Genomic DNA, 20,738 nt, shown 5'->3' with positions numbered 1-20,738 from the left:
TTATTCGTTGGCTTTTTATTTGTTATTTGTTGGCCTTTACTGTCTTGCTAAACTCACTTGTTAGTTCTTGTGGCTTTTCTTTAGATTCTTAGGATTTTCTGGGTATGTGACCATGCTGTCTGTAACTAAAAGCTTTTTTACGTCTTCCTTTTTAGCTTGTCTGCTTTTGGTTTCTTTTTCTTGCCTTATTGCCCTGGCAAAAATCTCCAGTGTAATGTTGAATAGAAGAGGTGAGAGCAGACATGCCTTGTTCCTGATCTTAGGGGAAAAAGTTCAACTTTTTGTCGTTAAGTATGAAGATAGCTGTAGGATTTTTATAGATGCCTTTTATAGTAGTGAGAAAGTTCCTTTTTATTTCTAGTTTTCTGAGTTTTTATCCTGAATGAGTGTTGAGTTTTGTCAAATGCTTTTTCAGTATTTGTTGAGTTGGTTGTATTTTTTCTTTCTATGTTAATGTGAATTATATTCATTCCAAGTGTTAAACCTTGCATTCCTGAGAAAAAGTCCACCTGTTCACGATCTATTATCCTTTTTAGCTGGATTTTCTTTACTAATATTTTGTCATGGAATTTTGCCTCTATATTCATGAGGAATCTTGGCTGTATTTTTCTTTTCTTGTAATGTGTCAGCTTTTGGTATCAATGTAATACTGGTACCTCATAAGATGAGATAATACTGTCTCATAAGGCAATCGCAAACTATTTCCCCCCTTCTGTTTTCTGACACAGTTTTTATAAGAATTGTATTATCTCTTCCCTAAATATTTGGTAGATTTACCAGTGCAGCCATTTGGACCTGAATTTTCTTTGAGGAAAAGGTTTTTAATTTTAAATTCAGTTTCTTTATAAAGGCCTTATCTGATTTTTTTTCTTGTGTCAATTTTGATATTTGTTCTTTAAAGGAATTTCCCATTTCATCAAAGGTGTCAAACTTATTAGCATAACATTTTTCATAATATTCTTTTAATTTCCCTTTAATGTCAATAGTGATGTTCCTTATTTCATTCCTCTTATTGGTAATTTGTATTTTCTTTATTTCTTGATCTAGCTAGAGGCTTATTAATTTCATTGATCTTTTCGAGAAAAGCTTTACAAAGCTTTTAGTTTAATTTTTTCCATTCTTATTGTTTTCTGTTTCATTGATTTCTGCTCTTTATCATTTTATTCCTTCTACTCACGTTGAGTATGATTAGTTCTTTTTCTAGTTTCTTAAGGTGGAAGCTTAGATCATTCATTTTAAACCTTTCTTCTTTTCTATAATAGCCATTTAAAGCTATGCATTTCCCTCCAAACACTGCTTTAGCTGCATCCCACAAATTTTAATGTGTTGTATTTTCTTATCATTCATTTCAAAATATTTTATAATTTCCCTTGTGGTTTTTTATTTGACCCGTTAGTTATTTAGAAGTGTGTGGTTTAATTTCCATATATTAGGGTATTTTCCAGATAGCTTTTTGTTATTGCTTTCTAATTTAATTGTGTAGTAGCCAGAGAACATACATTATATCATTTTAAATTTGAGACTTGATTTATGGCCTAGCATATGCTTTGTCTTGGTGAACGTTTCATGTATTGTTGAAAAGAATGTGTATTCTGCCATTGTAGGGTGTCATATTCTGTAAATGTCAATTAGGTGAAGTTAATTGATAAAAGATATTTGAAGATTCACGTCTTCTAAATCCTCATTTGTTTGCTCAGAGAGTAGTACTGAAATCTCTAACTGTAATTGTAGATTTGTCTCTTCTCTTTTCATTTCTGTTTTTGCTTTGTTTACTTTCAAGCTCTGTCATGAGGTGCATGCACATTCAGGAGTTTGTGTCATCTTGATGAATTGACTTCTTTTGTCACTATGAAATTTCCCTCCTTATCTCTGTCCTCAAGACTCCTTTTGGATGTTAATAAGACCATCACAGCTTTCTTGTAATTGCTGTTTGCCTGGTGTTTCTTTTTCAAATCTTTTACTTTTAACTCATCCTATCTTTCTATTTAAAGTCTGTTTCTTGTAGAAAGCATATGGTTGGTTATTTTATCTCTGCTTTTCTATTTAAAGGGGTCTTATTATAGATAGCATATGAGTCTTGCTTTTTTATCTAGTCTGATAAAGTCTCTTGTAATTAGAATGTTGAGATCATTTTAATTTAATATGATTATTGATGTGGTTGCAATTAAATCTACCCTTTTGCTATTTGTTTGGTCTCATCTATTTTTTTTCTCTTTTCCTGCCATCTGTAGTATTATTTTTAGTATTCAGTTTTTCCCCTTTATTAGTTTATAACTATACATCTCTTAGTGGTTGCTCTAGGGTTTACATTACAATCTTTCTTCAAATCATATACTGTTTCAGCTATAATTAAGAACTTTAAAACAATGTGCTTCCATTGCACCCACCCTTTCTGCTGTGTCCTGTTTTACTTTTGAAGATGACATAAACCCTACAATATGCTTTTTTTCCTTGCTCTCTACAGTTTTCTTTAAATGAAGTTTAAAAGTGAGAAAACCAGTGCCCTTTATATTTACTCACATGTGTATCTTTTCTAGGACTCTTCATTCCCCTGTCTAGATCTGAGTTTCCGTCTGCTATCCTTTCCTCTCAGCTTGAAGAATTTCCTTTAACATTTCTTGTAGCATCGATCAACTAGCCACACATTCTCTGAACATATTTTGTTTTATTTGTCTGAACATATCTTTACTTAACCTTTATTTTTGAAGGACATTTTTATGAGCTATATAATTCTAGGGTTTTTTTGTTTTCTTTCAGCACTGTAAAGAAGCTGTTTCTTCTTTGTCTTCTGTCTTACATTCCCACTGCCCTGGCCCAGCCCTTCGCAGGGCCCCAGTAGCCAAATCCCAGAGTCAAAGCTGCCCACCAGATGACTGTGGGCAGGCACCTTGCCCCACGTGACCTCAGCACCCCCGACATTTAAGGGGGCTGGAATCGAGCCCACATCACAGGGGTGTGGTAACCCTAGGGGGAAGTGTCTGGCAGAGTGCTTAATGAACTGTAAAGGGACTATATTGTCAGCAGGCAGTGGCCACTGTTATTGTTGCCTGGGTCTCTGCCTCAGGCTCACCTGAGGGGTCTTCTGTAGGACATGGCCATTCCAATGCCCCACGGCTCTCCTGTCCTAAATGGCCTTGGATATTCCTCAGTATAGCCCTCCAAAAGCTGCGTCGCACCCTGCTACACTCTTCCTCACTCCCCCTTCCAGCATGGCTGGGTCTAGGGCATGGACACCAAAAAGTTCTCAGCCACAGAGTGACCTATTTAAGGGGAGCCCACCAGGCCGCCGTGGAGCCAAGCTGAAATGGGTCTTGGGTGGAAACTTGGCCCAAAGATGCTGGATCTCTGCAGACTGTCTGGCTGTAATTCAAGCCCACCTGGCTGCGGGGTTTTGGATCGTGTTCTCACACCCCGCAGACTGTATGGTGGGTGTGTCTTTGGGTGCATCCAGGTTTCTCCCTCAGCCCTGCAGCCTGAGTGAGAAGTCCCTGGGCCTAAACTGGCTGTGCAGGTGAGGGGAAGGATGCCCCTCAGGAGGGAGGGGGCGGATCCCCAGGATCTGGGGATCTGGCATTGCTCGAGCTGTGAGGAGCCTCCCCTGGCATGCTCAGGGAGCAGCTGCTGAGTAGTGGGGTCCCCAGAACTGGCGTCGAGAGCCTGTTGGCACAGCCAAGGTGGGCAAGTGGCCTCCTCTCAGGCTTTGCTCTGAGATGAGTTCTTCCTTTCCCACTCTTACCCCACCCCGCCCCTCCTCCATCTCTGCCGGCTTTTCTCTCCCCTGGCCTCACAGGGGTTCTCACTTCCACCATGTCACCCTCCCCAAGGCTCCCTGAAGCCGTGTCTCCTGCCTAGGCACCAGCTCCTAGTCACCAGCACTTGGCAGCTGGAAACAGCCCCGTTCAGTTTTTAGGGACAGTCACCTTCAGTTTCTTGACAAATACCATCACGTATTGGAATTTCTAATTTCCATTTCTTTTAGAAAATAAATCAATTGATTAATTTACAGTAAGAAATGTAACTGCCTAGAACCTGAGAATGAAGCTTGCTGGCCCGGTAGAAAGCAGTTCTCTGAAGGACGCTGGGCAGACAGCTGGTCAGAGCCAGGGGCTGTAGGGAGGCTGAGGCTGAGGCCTTCATTCTCACCCTCTCCAGGAGGGGGCCAGCTAAAATTCCACCTCGTTTGTCTTTGGTTAAGCTCCTCTTAAGCAGCTTCCTTCCTGAATGTGGACTTTACTAGGACCTCATTATTTTGAGATTGATTTTTTTTTTCCTCCTTTGCAACAACAGCTTGGGTAGCTTTTCACTAAAGCAAGCCTTGGAAGCCACCTACCCACAGCGATATTTACACTGGTCCTGCTGGTAGGGTCCCTTTAAGCTGTGGGTGATGACTGCAGGCCAGCTGGTGGGGTATGGAGGGGACCGGGCAAGGGAAGTGATGGGGGACCTGCGCTGGGGCACAGCCTCCCTGGGAGCTGCTTCCACGCTGCCTGACCGTAGGAGGAAGGAAGAGTGCAGGGGGAGAGGGCGCTGGCGAATGGCTCCTTTGAGTCTCTCCTGCTGCAGACCTTTCCTCAGCTCCTTTTCCTGCTCCGCCTGTGGGTCTGAGCCCCAGGCCCTGAATCACAGGTGGTAGATCCGGTCTCTGCCTGCCCCACTGGATGCAGTTACTCTCAGTCAGCTTTCTGCCCCTGTCACGCAGTGGTCAGGGGCCCTGCTGGATCCTGGCCTCCCAAGGCTTCTTCACAAATGACCAATTCTACTGCGTTGTCAAATCCCAGGGGGCGGGGAGTGGGGATGCTTCCATGGCTCCATGGTTGTTTCCTCCTCCTCCCTCTCCCACAGAGCAACTAGCTGAGGAGCCCCCACACCCAGAGTCAAGCCTGTGCTTGCGTTAGCCAGCGGGCCTTGTTTGCAGAGGAGTGTGGGTATGCCCCGTGGAGGCCCAGAGAAGAGAGGGGACCTGCTCAAAGTCACATAGCCTGTTGGTGGCTGAACCAACACTTTAGCTCAGGACCTGCTCACCCAGCAGTCTTCCTGCTAACCTGGGAACATAAAAAACTTAAAGGACTAGACTGGGCATTGGAAAGTCCCTAAAGTCTTGCAGGTGCGGATGTCTTCCTCAGCGTTGCTGACCCTCACCTTTGGCCTTTCGCAGTCAGTTCTGGGTCAGGGCTCACAGCCCCAAGCAGCCTGAGGGCACTGGCTTCCCAAGGATGGTGGGTCCTGAGGGAGGACTGTACGTCACCCTCAGTGTCCTCCAGAAAGAATGTTTAGATGCCTGCAGATACAGGGCCGGTGCCAGGCTCCCAGCTGCATTTACAGTGGCCTAGAACTAGGCGAAGAATGAAAGAGGAGCCAGAACAGCCTCCACAAATCCCACCCGCTGCCCCTTTCTCACGGCCTCTCCTTGAGCCTGTTCACTTCAAACACATTCTGCCAAGTTTCCTTTTCTAGTTTTGCCATTAGAGATGGGCCTTCCCCAGGTGGCACTTCAGATGGCCGCCTCTGCTGGCCTGACCTTCAGCTCTGCTGGTCTGTCTGCTCACTCTGTCTCTGCAGGCCTGGCTGCCAGGCCTCAGGGACTGACTCCAGGGCCCCCAACGGGCAGGGAGAGGGTCGTCATGTTTACCTGGCTCCAGGTGTGCGTGGACTTCAGGGCACATGCCTTTCCAGTGCTGAAAGTTCCCATCTGCCCTCCTGGCTCTGGAGAGGTCTCTTCTTTGGGTGTTCTTGGTTGCCTGGCAGTCATGGAACTGGAACAATGGAGGCAGCCCCCATTCTGTGCAGCATGTTGAAGTGAGCAGGGAAGAATTGCCACCGGCATCGGACAGATGGACGAGGTCATCTTGAGGAGGATGGCTATGATTGTTTGCTACTTTATGCTTTTCTTTTCTTAATAGAGCTTTTTGATTTTTCTGCTTTCAGTGGGAGTCATTTTATAGCCAGGTAATAATGGCCGATGTTCGTGGCCTCGCTGTAGGCCAGGCACTATGTTAAGCACTTTACAGGCATTAGCCCATTTTACAGATGAGGAGCTGGGTTAAGATGTTAAGTAACTGTGCAAGGTTGCAGGGTTTATAAAAAGCAAAGAAGGACTTCCAGGTCTGCCTGGCTGCTAAAAGCAGAGAGTGACTCCAGGGCAATTAAACAAAAGCAGCTCTTCTGTCCCCTTGTTCATTGAAGACATGACTTCGCCCATCTGCCTTACATGGAGCAGAGGGTGAGATTCCACCTCGGCAGGAACTGTGGGTCTCCTCCTCGCTATCCCCACAGAGCTCACCCCAGGGCTGGGGCCCCCACTCAGCACGCTGCAGCCAGAAGAGGCAGGAGGGCACCCAGAGAAGGTCTACAGGGTGGGAAAGAGGACTTGCAGGGACTGTGCAGCTGAGGCCTGGCCAAGGAGCCAGGTCACCGGGCCATCAGGTTGTGATTCACTTCACTTTGGATTCCTGTATTAGCTCAAGAGGCAGGGGCGGCACAAAGGAAAACCCTGAACCCGGACTCTTCTCCTAACCCCAAAGCACCTTATTCCTCACCCCTCACACCTGCACGCTGCCTTTCAGTTCACAAAACACTTTTCCATCCATGTGTCTCATGTCACCCATTCATTCAACAGGCACTTATTTAGCACCTGCTGCATGCCCGGTCCCAAGATGTGGGGGTCAACCAGATAGATGCAGCCCTGCCCCTTCCGGGCCCCCAGTCTTAGCTCACGCTGTGTCATTGATGCCTAGAGGCAGCCGCATGTGGAAAGCTCTTTCGTGTGATTACATGGGCATCAGATAATTTCCAGGGATAAGCAGCCGTGGCTGTCTTCAGGCCAGGAAAATGTAAACTCGTACTTTCCAGTGACCTGCTCAGCAGAGCTGGCGCCGTCTGGGACAGATCAGTAGGTTCTCGCCTGTAGGTTGCCAGACCTTGCTTTGGAATTTAGTCCCACTTGCTTTGGCCTTGAGACAGATGTTTGTGCTGAGCAAAATGAAACAGGTGGGGCTCCGTGTTGTCCATTAAAGGATCCTTCTCGCTGGTCAGGGGCTGCTGGCCCCACAACTGTCAGCCAAGTGATGGGGTCTGGGTGGTGCCTGGTGACTTGGCTGAGAGAAGTGTGAGGTAGGGTCCGTGGTTTTTGAGGAGCTGTGCCCGCAGGTGGGCCAAGGGTGGTGCCTCCCCACAGGCCAGCAAGGGCAGAAGGAAGTCCTCCTGCAGCATTCCAGCCCGGCCCCAACAGCCAGTACCATGGGAGGCCACAGCTTGTCACCTGATGGGAAGTGGGGCAGCTGCTAACAAGTAACCAAGTCATAGAGACTGGCAAAAGACTTGTGGACCAGTAGGTGAGAAAGCAACACACAAAACTGAATTTGTGTTGTGTGGGCAAAGGCTAGACTTCAACATGGAAGCAAGGACATTGTTTAATTTCCTTAACTGTCAGGGTAATGAGAGAATTTTTTCCCTTTCTTTGGTTACCCAGAGGGCCACATAGGGCACAGGAGAGAGGGAGCCGCAGGAGCTAGATGCCTGGGCCTACTATGCCTGGCTCCCTGCTCCAGCCTCTCGGCCTTGGTTCCCTCTTCTGCACAGCTGGGAGGCAGCACCTGGAGCTGCAGGGGGCAGAGTGGGGAGGAGACAGATATGGAGCACTGGGGCAAGGTATGTGGCTAGACTCTAGTATTCCAGGATGTTAAAGCTGGTGGGGCCTTGCCGGCATCTAACGCAGCAGTTCTAGTCTGGCTGCAGTGTAAAATCTCCTGGAGAAGCTTTTTAAAAATACTCATGCCCTTCTCGCCACCAAATAACCAGGCAGTTCCCTTGACCAGGAGGCTGGGCTGCAGAGGGACTTTCTGATTGAACCAGGAGCAGGCAGATGAATGGCTTGGGGTTTAAAGACCCACAGTGGAGGCTGGGAGGAGCCAAGGAAGCTCATTGTTGTCTAGGTGGGGCAGGCTCACAGAAACCAACCAACCTCGGGCCTGGTGCCTCGGGGCGGCACCCATCATGCTAAGATGCAGCTGGGCAAAGGAAAGGGAGCATCAGTGCCTCAGCTCCCAGCCCCTCCCGTACCTACCTCGGGTTGGCTGTGGAGCAGCTACCTCTGCACCTTGGGACCTTGGGGCAAGACTCAAAGCAGGACAGGGCAGGCGAATGAGCCCAGAGGCCCCGAGGCTGGGGGGATCAGCTTCCTGCAGTGCCAGATCTGGGATGGGCACTCCCATTCCTCAAGGACACCCCATGGAAGCCGAGTTAGGGAAGCCATAGGTAGGCTGGGCACTGCCGGCTGGAGGAGGCTGTGGGTGGCAGGTTGTTTCAGCATCACAGCAGATGCCATAATTGGAGCACGCGCCTCTATTTTTACGTTCCATCTCTCTGCCTGTGTTTATTTCCCTGGAGGTGGACCTTGCTCCCAGAGCTGTCTGTCTTCTTGAGGATGCTGTGTGGCTCTGGGTTACAGCCTTCTGCTGAGGAGGGAGGCTCCTGGTTCTGTGGGCGTCCTAACAATCACTCACATGCACTTACTTTTCACCCTTCATTTAGCCTCGTGGCTTTTACCCTGTGCCCCAGCGCCCTGCAGTGAGAGGAAAGGCAGCACGTTTCTTTGCCCTCCCAGATTTTTGCCTAGCCTTTCACTGCTTGCTGGCCTCTCCCGCCGGCCGAGGGGTCCCAGGGAGGGTATTCCCCTGGGATGATTGGAGATTCAACCGCCACAGATACTGGCCTACAGATTGGTGTTTGTGGGCTGAGGTTTCTGCCCCTGCAGCCCTGGTAGAGTGGAAGCAAAGGCTGGCTTTTACGTCAGCCCAGGGCACCCATCCCTTAGGCCCCACCTTGGCCTTGTTGATAGCTGTGCCTAGTTAGGGTGCCACCCCTGCTCCCCTCTCCAGAGGAAGTTGCTGGAGAACCCTGATGTGGTCTCACCAGGTTCCCGATGTCCTCAACACACCCTGTGCTGATCACCAATGAGAGAGGAGGGGAGATGAGCCACAGAGGACCGCGAAGGTCAAGATGACACTGGTACTGTGGCTTGTGTTTCCTCTGCCTGCCAGGGTTTCACAATTTATTATTTATTATTATCTGATTTTCCATCAGATTAGATCGTGACATGCCTTCCAGTGTCCTTAAGGCCAAGCTTCTCAGAGCATTCAGTCACCTACCTCCTTGAGGGGAGGGACGTCATTCATCCTGTTTTCCAAAGTTTTTTTTTTTTTTTTTTCCTATCACTGATTCCCTTTTTTGCAGAACCCCCTGCAGGACTAGTGTCCCACAGGACCTACTTTGGGGAAGGCAGACATGCTTTCCTTCTGGGTTTCCCAGTCAGAAAGGACTGGCAGTGCCTCAGGGGGCCACTCCCATTTCTAGGAGCCCTCCGTGGCTCCTGTCACCTCTGACCTGGTCCACATGCTTCACTCTCCAGCACTGAGGCCTCTGACCTGCCTCATGCCCTGCACTTGAGGGGTGCTCATATTCAGTGCTCTGGTCCGTCCCACCTCTGGCTCGATGCTCTGTTCCTTCCTCTCCCTGGAACAGCATTCTTCTCCTGTGCCACTCGCCACTGCGTCACCCTCCTGCAGTGTGCATCTATCTGCAAAGGCAACCATCTCTTCCCAAAGTCCTCTCGGGGCCCCACCCCAGCCTGAAGTCATCTCTCCAACAGCCCCACCCTGGGCTTCTGTCTGAGCCCCTTCTCTTGTCAATGGTCTTGGGCTCCCTGTTCTCTTGGGAGCTCCTGGAAAACCTCTCAGCCTCCCTCTCCCCATTGCCTGAGTGGGGCGGAGCACTGGCAGGTCTTCCTCTGGGGCAGGGGACCAGAGGACCAGCACCACCCCCCAGGCAGGGCTCACCTCCCCGCCTTCCCACTCCAGGCCAGGCCAGAGGGCACCAGCAGGCATAAGCGTCATCTCAGGGCTAGGTGTGGGCGAGCTGCTGCAGTCTCTCAGTCTCCAGGGCCTTGGGGGTGGTAGGTGCCATGAGGTTCTCTGTAAAAACCATGCCACCACTCCCAGCTCTGCCACTTAGGAGCCTTGGGGTCTTGGGTACCATCTGTAACTCTCCATGCCACCCTTTCCTCTTCTGGATGTGATTCTCTCAGCATAGTGGGTCCTACGTGGAAATGACACAACATATGGGAGCTCAGAGTAGGCAGGCACTAAGCTACCAGGCTGTTGGTTCTCAGACCCACGGAAGTCACTTGACCTCCTAAGGACCTGCTTCAAGGCCTGTTTCTGTCTCTTCTCAGCATCCAGCTGATTGGATTCTGTGATCAAATTCAGGCAGCTTAACAAACCTCGTGAAATCTAAATAAAAGTCACCAAACCTGCTGTAATTGAATTTTTGAGGCACTAACATTGCTGATTGGAAATGGCTCTTTTCTGCCAAGAGTGTAGCACCCCCGCCGTTCTCACTTGAAACCAACACCTGCTGTGCTCCTCAGAGGCCCTGCAGTGGGGCATCTCTTCGCACAGCCAGACTGCAAAAAAATAGGACGCACTCCCTGCTCAAAGTCCTTAGCACTCAGGATGGGATGAAAGCCGCCTGTATGGCCACTCAGGGACCACAACCACTGGCTGGAAAGCTGCCAGGGCTCAGGGACTCGGCCTCGTCCTCATCCCCTCCCCATCAGACTCGGCAGAGAGGGAAGGGAATAGTGCCTGTCCCCAATAACCGTTCTGCTGGCCGGAGGGAGCACCACTGGGTCACAACCAGTCCTCCTGGTGACGTAAGTGCCCATCAGCTGCTGCTGGAAAGTCGAGTCTCAGGCCGGGTGCAGTGGAGCCCATGCTGCACTGATGCAGGCTCCCCTGCGTGGTGCTGGGAAGGGGGTGTCCTTCACTACCCTTCCTGTGCCCTCTCATCTGTGGCACAGCAGCAGGGCCAGGACGGGGCCAGTGGGGCCAGTCTGGGGCGAGCAAGAATACACAGGCACTCAGACAGCATGTGTCCCTTACCACCTCCACTCCCAGCCAGTGGCATTCCCTGGCTGTCTGCTGGCCTTTGCCTGCCTTGCACTGCCCATCCCATGGATGATTGTTTGGGGCCCCTCAAGTGGCTGCCTCCTCCCGCAACTCCCAAGGAGTGGGGCAAGACTTCTCTCTTTGTCTCCCCCCAGGTCCCTGCCTGGTTTCTGGCCTAGTGCCCGATTTGCTGCTGGGTATGCAGAGATGAGCAAGCTCTGAACCTTGTCATCCAAGAAGCCACCATGTTCTTTTTACATATTTGGATTACTCCACTTGGCTGGAGTCTGGTGGAGGAGCCCAGTGCTGAGGAGCCAAAAGGGAGGGAGCCCGAGGGCTCAGGGCAGCTGCTCAGTTGAAGTGATGTGTACCTTGTCCGGGGGGAGGAGCCATCTGCCAGATAGAGGAGAGGAGGAAAGAAATCCAGGGAATGGTGCAGAAGTAGGAAAGCACTGAGGCCGTGGAGTGTCCACCTGTGGCCCTGGGTGAGCCACAGAAGAGCCAAGAAGGAGAAAGGACATGGGACATTGGCTGGCACTGCACCTGGGCAAGGACAGGGCGGGGGGTCCCTGCCTTCTTGTCCCCCAGAGGTGGATGAGCCATCTGAGTGTCCCTTCCTGCTCAGGACCCTGCTGGGGCCCCTGCGCTTGTGCCTCCACCCCCATAGGCCAGTGCCCTTCCCCTGCAGTCCTGTCCCTCTGTCAGGACCTGTCTCAGCACCACCTCCCCACAAAACTCGTCCAGCCCAGCACGAAGTGTGGGTGCAGAGGGAGAGGTGAGTGCTGGGCTTGCCCCTGGCCTTGTCCTTGCTGTCCTGAGGCCCTCCTCAGCCAGGGCATTTCTCACTCATCTCCAGCCACTGTGTGAGGAGAGAGGGCCCCCGGTCATCCTGTGCTTTGAGCCCAAGGAGCTCGTAGGTGAGGGCAAGGCCAGGTTTCCCAGAGAAACCAGAAGGAGATGGTGCAACATGGGGTGGCTGCAGGGCCTCTGACTCCCACGTCCCCATCATGTTACCTCCCCCCACTTCCAAACCAGTCTATGCAGGCTTTTGCTTCCTTGGTTTAAAAAAACTGCCCCCTGACAGGGTTTCTCCACCAGAAACTTGATCCGTTTTCTTCCAAAGATGAAAAAAAAGAAGCTGCACTTCTAAAAATAGCCCACCTGGCTCCACTGCATTGGCTGTTTCCACAGCAACCTGCTCTTTCCCAGGAGTTTCCCTATGAAAGAGGGTCCCAGGCCTGGAGTGGATGCCCAGTGGGCTCCTCAGCCAGAACCAGCTATTCAAGGGTTCGAGGAGAGCCCCAAGTTGGGGGCGGGGGCAAGGGGCACAGCAAACACACAAGGGCTCCCTCTGGTTCAAACCTTCTATGATTTGAAGTAAACTCAAGACCAGTTACATGCAAGAGTGATCTGTGCCAATGAGGGAGTCATGGATAGGAAGGGGGCCAGTGAGTCCCAGCTCTATACTGGCTGCACATTCGGTGCTTAACATCCTTTTCCAGAGAAAGATTAATATCCCCAGTGTATGAACGAGTGCTCTTAACCAAGGCCACGTGACTGCCTGGCACAGAACCCAGCTCCTCCCTGAGCCATCAGGAAGGCTTACGTGCCAGGCTTTGAGGGGAGGACAGAGGGACTTGTGAGGTCTCTGTGCCCAGGTAGGAGTTTGTGCCTAACAGAGAGCATCCAGGGACCACCTCCCAGGGCAGTAAGTCCAACATAATGATCCCTGACAGGTGAGAACTCGGCCTACTGTCCAGTTCAGCCACAGCTACTCTGTGTGGTAGCTGAATAAGGGCCCCCAAAGATGTCAACATCCTAAGTCCCAGAACTTGGTGAGTATGTGACCTTATATAGCAAAGGGACTTTGCAGATGTGATTAAGTCAAGGATCTTGAGATGGGGAGATTATCCTGGATTATCCGGGTGAGCCCAATATAATCACAAGCGTCCTTTTAAGAGGGAGGCAGGAGGGTCAGAGTCAGAGAGATTGGAAGATGCTACTCTGCTTGCTTTGAGGATGGAGAAAGGGGCCATAAGCTAAGGAATGTGGGCTTCTTTTAGCTGGAAAAAGCAAAGAAAGATTCTTCCCTAGAGACTCCAGAGGGAATGCAGCGCTGCCAACACCTTGGTTTTAGGACTTGTGACCTCCACAATTGTAAGATAATAAACGTGTGTCGTTTTAAGCCCCAGTGTTAGTTTCCTAGGGCTGCCATGACCAATTGCTGCAAACTGGTGGCTTAAAGCCACAGAATTTTGTGCTCTCACAGTCCTGGAGGCTAGAAGTCCGAAATCAAAGTCTTGGCAGGGCCATGCTCTCAGAAGGCCTAGGCAGAATCTGTTCCAGGCCTTTCTCTCAGCTTCTTGTCTTGCCGGCATTCCTTGACTTGTAGACGTATCGCTCTAGTCTCTCTGTTTGTCGTTCATTACATGTGTCTCTGTCTTTTCTCCTCTTCTTTTAAGGACGTCAGTCGTATTGGATTCAGGATCCGCCCTATTGCAATGTGACCTCATCTTAACTAATTACATCCACATCAGTGCTTCCATATAAGGTTACATTCCAAAGCTCCAGGAAGGACATGAATTTTGTGGGGACACTAGCCATCCCAATACAGCCGCTAAGGGTTGGAAACTCATCCACTTAGGAAGCTTGCCACAGATGAGAAGTCACTGCCACACTCTGCTGGCCTGGCCAGGACGCTCAGAGAGGTCGTGACTGCTGCCTTGCAACACATTGGTAAACTGAGTTGTATGGACTTAATCTAACAAAAAGGAGAATTCATTCTTGTATGTAACTGGTGAAAATTGATAAGTATTTTAGGAATCGGTGCTTTTCTAGAAATGGTGGTGTCTGAGAATAGGCTGGAGTGCTTATTCCACGGTCATTTGCTCCACGTGGTCCTGCCATCCCAAGAGCTGCCTGCACCTTATCTCGAGCTCTGCGCCTGGCCTGAAGGCTGGATTGTTCTGTTTCTGCTCCACAGCTGGAGCTGCTGTTTGCTTTTGTCACTTTAGCCAGGGAGTCTTGGGAGCGCCACTAGCTGAAGAACGTCAGGCCTGAGTTGCCCAGCCATTACCAAGAAGTCATTTTCATTAGAAGGTGCAGGCCCGCGTTGGCCCTGAGTTGTCTCTGGGGATGATGAAGAGCAGAGTTGGCTGCTCTGCCCTCCATGCCTGGTGTCCTTGTTTCAGAGGCGTTTGCAAATGGCAGAGCAACTCGCTGGGCTCCTGCTTATTCACTTTTCTGTGAAGGTTTGATCTGAACATTAGAAGCATGCCAGGATCAGCAGTGCACAGACAGACAGAGCAAGGCCTGGGGAAGTGAGGTAGGAGTTCAGATAGATGGCTCTGGCAGTCTTGCTGGGAGGCACAGCAGGGAAATGGCTGGTCCTTTGAAAAGCAGGGGCTGGGCAACGCAGGAGGATGGGAAGGCAGAAGTCCCTGCCGTCTGCCTCCTGCCCCAGGCCCTCCATCTTACCCCCTCCAGCTCTCCAGTCCTTCCTCCATCACAGTCCCTCCTGCTTGGTTCCTATGGGGTCACTGTCCTTGTGAGCTGTGTCCTTGGAGACCAGCAGTGCAGGCATGTGGGCTCCTACCCTGACTGCTGTTCTTTAGCTACCTGGTGGTCTTGGTCCAGACGCCTCCTGCCCTGAGCCTCAGCCCTCCTACATAGATGAGGGCTTGGGGTGATGGGGTCTGCAAGCCCCCCAGTGTAGATATTCTGGCTCTATCCTCTTCCTGATGAGGCTGACAGTCTCAGAGAGGGAGTGAGGTGACGTAGGCCTATAAGGAGTGGGCAAAATGAGATGTTCCCATTAGCCCTGTGAAAAAGAGAAATCACTGTGCAGGGTACAAGGCTGCTCCTTGGAGAGAAAGGAGAGAAAGAAATGGCCACACAAAGCAGCAGAGCTCAGTGTGAACCAGGAACTCGGGCGTTCAAGCCTGTTCTCTCCGCCCACCTCACTTTTTATACCACCCAGGCAGCCTGGCAAGCCCCTCCCCGAGAGCTGCTCAGAGCACCAAGTCCTGGCCTTCATGTGGGCTTTGAGGCAGGCGAGGGCTCCTTTGTGCCTGGGAGTGTGGCTTTGATTTGGCCCTAGATTTCCGTTGCTGCTGTTCTTACATTAATATAGTTGCAAAACTTCTGTAGGATTTTACCCCTCTGGATAGGTTAGTGTCTGCTGTGTCGTTGCTATGTGGATTGTTACTGTGTTTCTCTGAGATGCTCACTGTCACTGAGTTTTATTCTTAGTGGAAGTGGAACAGGGGACATGTGGGGTCATAAAAGCTCGAGAACCCCTAAGGCCATAAGCTTGAGAAGCATAGGCCTAACAACTTTGTACGTACAAGTGTTGTCCTTCCTTTGGAGTAAGTTCCCAACCAGTAGAGTTCCTTGTCAGAGGGAGAAGTGAGCCAGGGAATCATTTTCATCACTCTTGATGGGTATCTGCTGGTTTATCCTTGAGAAATCAAAAGCTAATTTAATGCCATTTGTTTTTTTCTGATTTGAGGAATGTCACATTAAGTAGTTTTATCTGTGTCTCTAATATTTATCATCTGTCTTTTCAATGTGGGTTTGCTCCTCACAAGGACCCCTGATCTCAAACTGAGACTTGGAGACTCAACATGGCCAGAGTTCACCATTTTGGAGGCAGAGTCCCCTTCATTGTTCATCTGCTTCCACCCAGGCTTGAGAAGGGGGTTCATACTGCTGTGCTCAGCATGTGTCTGAAGAGCCCGAGACACTGTGGGAATGTGGGAGGCTGGACCACATGTCAGCTTCTGAATGACACCCACTCCCTCCTTCTTGAGGACTGGTGGAGGTGGGAGGACTACGTGAGAGTGTGGCTGTCACTGGTCGTTCATGGCCTTGGAACTGAGTGGGTGCCACCCACCCTACCTGCTGCAGTGCATCCCCCAGAAGCCCCCACAGCCCTCCACACCCTTGGATATAGGCTGGGCTGGCAGCAGGCCAGGTTCCAAGGTGCCCCAGACTCCTAGGAAGGGATGAGCCAAGAGCACCTGGGCCGCTGCACAAGAGGCGAGAGAGAGTGGGAGAGGCAGGAGAGTGAGCGCCCACCTGGGCCAGCTCACAGACGCCCCAGAAGCATGGCATGAAGATGGTGACTCTGGAGACAGACTAGCTGGGTGCTCCGGGCATGACTTCACCTCTCTCAGCCTCAGTTACCTCATCTGTCCCCTGGGATGGTACAGTCCCTACCCTGACAAGGCCATTAAGAGGCCACAGCCAGCATGTACACACAGAAGGCATTCGATAAATGGGAGTGGCCTTACTCCTGCAGGGGAGATGGGTGATGACCTGCAGGAGGATGGGCTGGAGCAGAAGCAGGGATCCGGGAGCTGCGACTTTGGCCTAAGGGGGTCTTCAAGCAGGCTTTGAAGATGGGATGTCATTGGTGGCATAGGGGTGAGACCTCTGAGGAGGCGGGGGAGGTACGAGGAGGTTCCAGGTGGTGGGGACCTAGTGGGAAAGGCCCCAAGCACAAGTGCTTAAGTGTTTACAGGGAACAGGGGGCAGTTTGGTGTGGCTGGGGGGTGGGTGGAGAGTAAAGTAAAGCTGGCAGGGAAGGTGCGGGTCAGCTTGTGCTGGGCCTGCAGTGTGAAGAAAGGCGCCTGGGCTTTATGCTCTGTGGTCTGGGAGGGGAGCTGCTCCCACACAGCATTCTCCCCTCTCCACCCAGCACAGCCCTTGCCTGCACGTCACAGCGTCAGGGAGCTGGCACCCTGCACCTGGCTGGGTGCCTGCAGGCCTTCCCCCTCCGAAGCATCACTAGACCCTGTCATTCAAGCTGGTCCCCCTCCCATGCCCTCCCACTGACTCAGAAGGGCCTGCGCCCACTCCAGGAAAGCTGGTGGACACCTCAGGCTGACTGGGAGCAGGAGCTGGCACCTTCTAGGGCACTCTCTTTTCTCGAGTGGTTCTACCTGCTTTTCCCTCCTGGGCCCAGGCCATGTGGGCCTCTCAGTGCCAAGTTGGTCAGTAAGAACCATGGCAACTCTGTTTCCCTCCACAGATGACTCTGGGGACGACGACGAGACTACCTCCCCAACTGACAAGAGCGAGCTACACTGCACCATCAAGGACCTCTCCTTGAAGTTGGACGACCTCGGCACGTGCAATGACCTCATCGCCAAGCATGGTGCGGCGCTCCAGCGCTCCTTGAGCGAGCTGGAAGGCCTCAAAATCCCATACGAGAGCAGTGAGAAGCTGAAGGCTGTGAACGAGCGGGCCACCCTCTTCCGCATCACGTCGAATGCTATGATCAACGTAAGTGCCCACCAGCATCACTGTCCTGGCACAGGGCTCCCTGAAAGAGACATGGCTCCTTGTCACTCAGTCCCTGAGCGGGCGGCTGGGGTGCTGACAGACCAAGCCTCCGTTTCCAGTGGCTTCACATTGTTTCCCAAAGCCAGCTCCCTCCTGCACCCTCCAGCTCCCTCTTGATCCTCTGTGTCATCTCATCCACTTGGTTGTCAGTGGGTGAGAACGTTCTTTTTAATCGTCTGGTGGAAACTGGAGTTGGGTATGGAATCTGGTTGAGGTTTGCAGGTGGTTCAGGCCTGGGTAAAGAAGGCCAGGGCCCCAAGTTGAGCAGCTGACTCTGCCCACAGAGTGGGGACACGGCTCCCACATTGGCCCACGACACCTGCCACTGCTCTTTCCCCGAGTCCACTGGACAGATGCAGCAGGATCAGGACCCAGGATCGGGGAACCATGTAGGTGTGGTGGGGGGCTGGCATTGGGGGTTCCCTTAGCCAAAAGAGCTTTAAAGCTGAACCTGCCATGGGTCCTACCAACCTGACAGTAGCCAAATGGGTAAGTGGAGGCTGTAAACTGAGAGGCACAGCCACAGGAGTCGCTGCTCCCCGGGGTTCTCAAAGCCACATTGCTGTGACCGGGTGCTGGGAGGGTCTCTCCATGGTGGCAGAGAATATAATGCTTAACAGTGCTTCTGGGCCCTTCTTTCTGCCTGGTGAGTGTTCCCCAGAGATTTGTGTGCTCCTCCAGGCCTCCACCCTGCAGGCACAGGTCTGACTGTGACAGCTTCCTCCCAAGAGACACATCCAGGCCGGGGTGGCATGCTGGGAACGAGGGGGCCCAAGAGGGGAGGTATGGGGAAATGCAGGGGAGGGGCCCAGATCCATAGAATGCGGTTCAGGCAGGCGATCAAGCTGTCTGGAGACAGTGGGTAGTACCACCTAGGGGACCCAGCCTCCAAAGCAAAGGGGTTAGATTAGAGCAGGAGCAGGAGTCAGGACCAGGCTCTCGGCCCACCACCAGAAAACCCGAGGGCAGGGTGGGAAGGGGGAAGGTGGAAGCTGGAGCCCTACCGCAGGCCAAGATCCCCAGGTGAAATGCTGGGAATCCAAGACTTGCCCCAAGCCTGCCTTACTGGTCTTGTGGGCAGCACAAATGGGAACAGGTGAACCACCCCCACCCCCTACCCCTGCCACAGACAGGCTTGGGCCTGGAACCACCCTGGGTGCAGGAAGAAGCCTTAGGAATCCCCTCCCTGGTGCTTGAGGCTGACGAGGTGCACCCTCTTCCCAGACTGCTGGGAATCATGGCCTGCAGGTGTGAGGCTCCCTGAGCACTGCAGGTGTGCCACCTTTGTCCACAGCACGCAGGGGTGCAGTTGACATACGTGCGCTGAGAGGCTGCTGCCCCGCAGCTCTGCGGCTGCCCTGTGAGTTGGCCCCATCATCCCTCTCATTTTCCTGCCTCCACCCTCTTGGCGCGCTGGCCTCCTTACAGACCCCAGATTCTAGGGATCTGGGCCCCTGCACTTCTTCTGGTGACAGGCACAGATATTAAGCATTTAGTGACATAATGATGTATTTGTGTTTCCTCATCCATCCCAGAAGCCACCACCACCCCTGGCCTCCCTGGCACTGCCTCCCTGCCCGCGAAACGGAAGCTGCTTTGTCTCAAGGAAGCAGTTTTGGCTTTTCCCAGAAAATGAACCTCTCAGCTGGCATCTCTAGCAAAGTCTTTTGTCAGACATCAGAGGCTCATCTGTGTTTACGAAGCCATAAAAACAGCTTGTCATCTAAGTATATAATGAATTGTTTGGTGGGAAGCGCAGCCCCCTGGGGTTGATTACAAAGCCTGTTTGCAGTTCCGCTGGCACCAGGAGAGTCAGACCCCAGTGACAGGAGAGCTGGACGCTGGGCAGGGCTCTGCCCACCTGCTATTGTGAACCTGTCATGAGGGCCTCTCCTCTGGCAGGAACTGGGTCAGTTCTGGGAGGGTTCAGATGTCCCCAGTGTGTGCAGAGGGGCCACCTAGGTGAAGCATCCCCACCTCTAGCCTGGCCTTGGAGGGAGTTGGACCAGGGATCTGTAACTAAGGCAACGATGTGGCTCCCAACCCCAAGCTCCAAGGGGAGCAGATTCACACCCAGGACCACTTTCCCCTCCCTACACCATCATTAGTACCATTAGGTATTATTAGCGCAAAGTGGAATCTGAGGCTCAGAAAAGTCACCTGAGCTGCCCAGGGTCACCCATCTGGTAAGTGGCCAAGCTGGGATGCAAGCCCAGGTCTGTGCAGCCTGCTTCGGGAGTGATGGCCCCCATGCTCTCGGAGGTGGTAAGGGTGAGACCCCAGAGCGCTGCAGAGGCCCCCTACCTGTCTGAAGTTAGCACATGGAGTGGGTGGCCTTGCATCCGCCTGGGGTGAACCCCCAATCTCAGGGACCAGAGTCCATGGTATGCCTTTTCCCTTTAGGCTGCAGCCCCATCAGAGCCCTTCCTGGGAAGCGGGGCACTCAGGATGGTGGAAGCCCCTCCAACCCCTGCTGTTGCCAGAAGGCGCAAGTCATGATCCCCCAGATCGTTCCAGGTCTTGCTGTATGGGGAGGAAGCTGTTGGAATCCCACTGCAACTCCACCGCCTCCCTCCCTGCCCCCTGCCCTGGCTGGCATGAGCCCTTCGTGGGGAAGCTTCCAGCAGCGCCCATGCTGAGTTTGGAGAACCTCTATTCCCACTGCCGCTCTCGGCTAGGGCAGGCCCCTCCTGTAAATGGTGAACGACTGTGGGGTTTTCACCTCATGGGCTCTGATTGAGCCTGGGTCACGGAAGTGGAGCAGAAAATGAGGGACGGCTGGCCAGACCAAGGCTGCAGGGAGACACATCCTTCAGAGGGCCCTGGGCAAGCAGTCCCCTTCCCACTCGAGGAGGGATCAGCTGCTTCATCTTCACTTTTCTCCAAGATGGCCAAGAATCTGGGGTGGTTCAGCCTTCAGGAGAAAAGTCAGAGGGGCAGTCTTAAAACCTCCTTCAAATTTGGGAAAGGGCATTGATGTCATAAGACTTTAGGTCCCGAGCCCCAGCAGGGCAGGGAGGGGGCCTCTCTGGACAATTCCCAAGATCCCAGGATCCGTGGGTGGTGACGCAGGCCCGCTCCTGTGCCACTGCTCCCCGGGCATGGTACAGCGAGCCCTGAGTCGAGGATGGCCCCCTCTGTAGGCATTTGAGGGAACAAGTTGCTCAGAGGACATTTCCGGATCAGGAATACTGAACAGTGCCGGTCTTTCAGCCCCTTTGTGCCTTTGCCTGTGCTGTACCTTCTAGAACACCCTTTCTTTCCCCATACCTTTAGATACCTTTTCATCCTTCAGAGATGCACATGGACATCACCATGGGTTTCCGAGCTCCCAGTCAGGAAGCCGTTCCTCCAGGCTAGAACCCCCCAGGACCTAGGGAACCACCATGTGGTGTTTCACCTGTTATTTCAACATCCATTCCCTCACCAGGCTTTGCACCCCCTGAG

At 52.2% G+C, this 20,738-nt stretch overlaps 1 protein-coding gene across 13 annotated transcripts in view; it reads left to right on the top strand.

The window, feature by feature from the left end:
* Window positions 1–20,738, top strand: part of OSBP2 (oxysterol binding protein 2) — a 181,056-nt gene that overhangs the window by 130,720 nt on the left and 29,598 nt on the right. For 12 of the 13 annotated variants that reach the window (XM_070276204.1, XM_070276203.1, XM_023646840.2 and 9 more), the window contains one exon: window positions 16,978–17,231. In XM_070276204.1, the coding sequence (XP_070132305.1) occupies window positions 16,978–17,231 (254 nt within the window). Of the gene's footprint in view, window positions 1–5,776; window positions 5,947–16,977; window positions 17,232–20,738 lie in introns of those variants that run through there. The other variant, XM_070276214.1, reaches the window with a different exon arrangement.

The sequence above is a fragment of the Equus caballus genome, chromosome 8 (assembly GCF_041296265.1).
Source record: "Equus caballus isolate H_3958 breed thoroughbred chromosome 8, TB-T2T, whole genome shotgun sequence".
Taxonomy (NCBI): domain Eukaryota; kingdom Metazoa; phylum Chordata; class Mammalia; order Perissodactyla; family Equidae; genus Equus; species Equus caballus.
The sequence above is the reverse complement of the archived record's forward strand: the minus strand, read 5'-3'. Positions and strand labels throughout refer to the sequence as shown.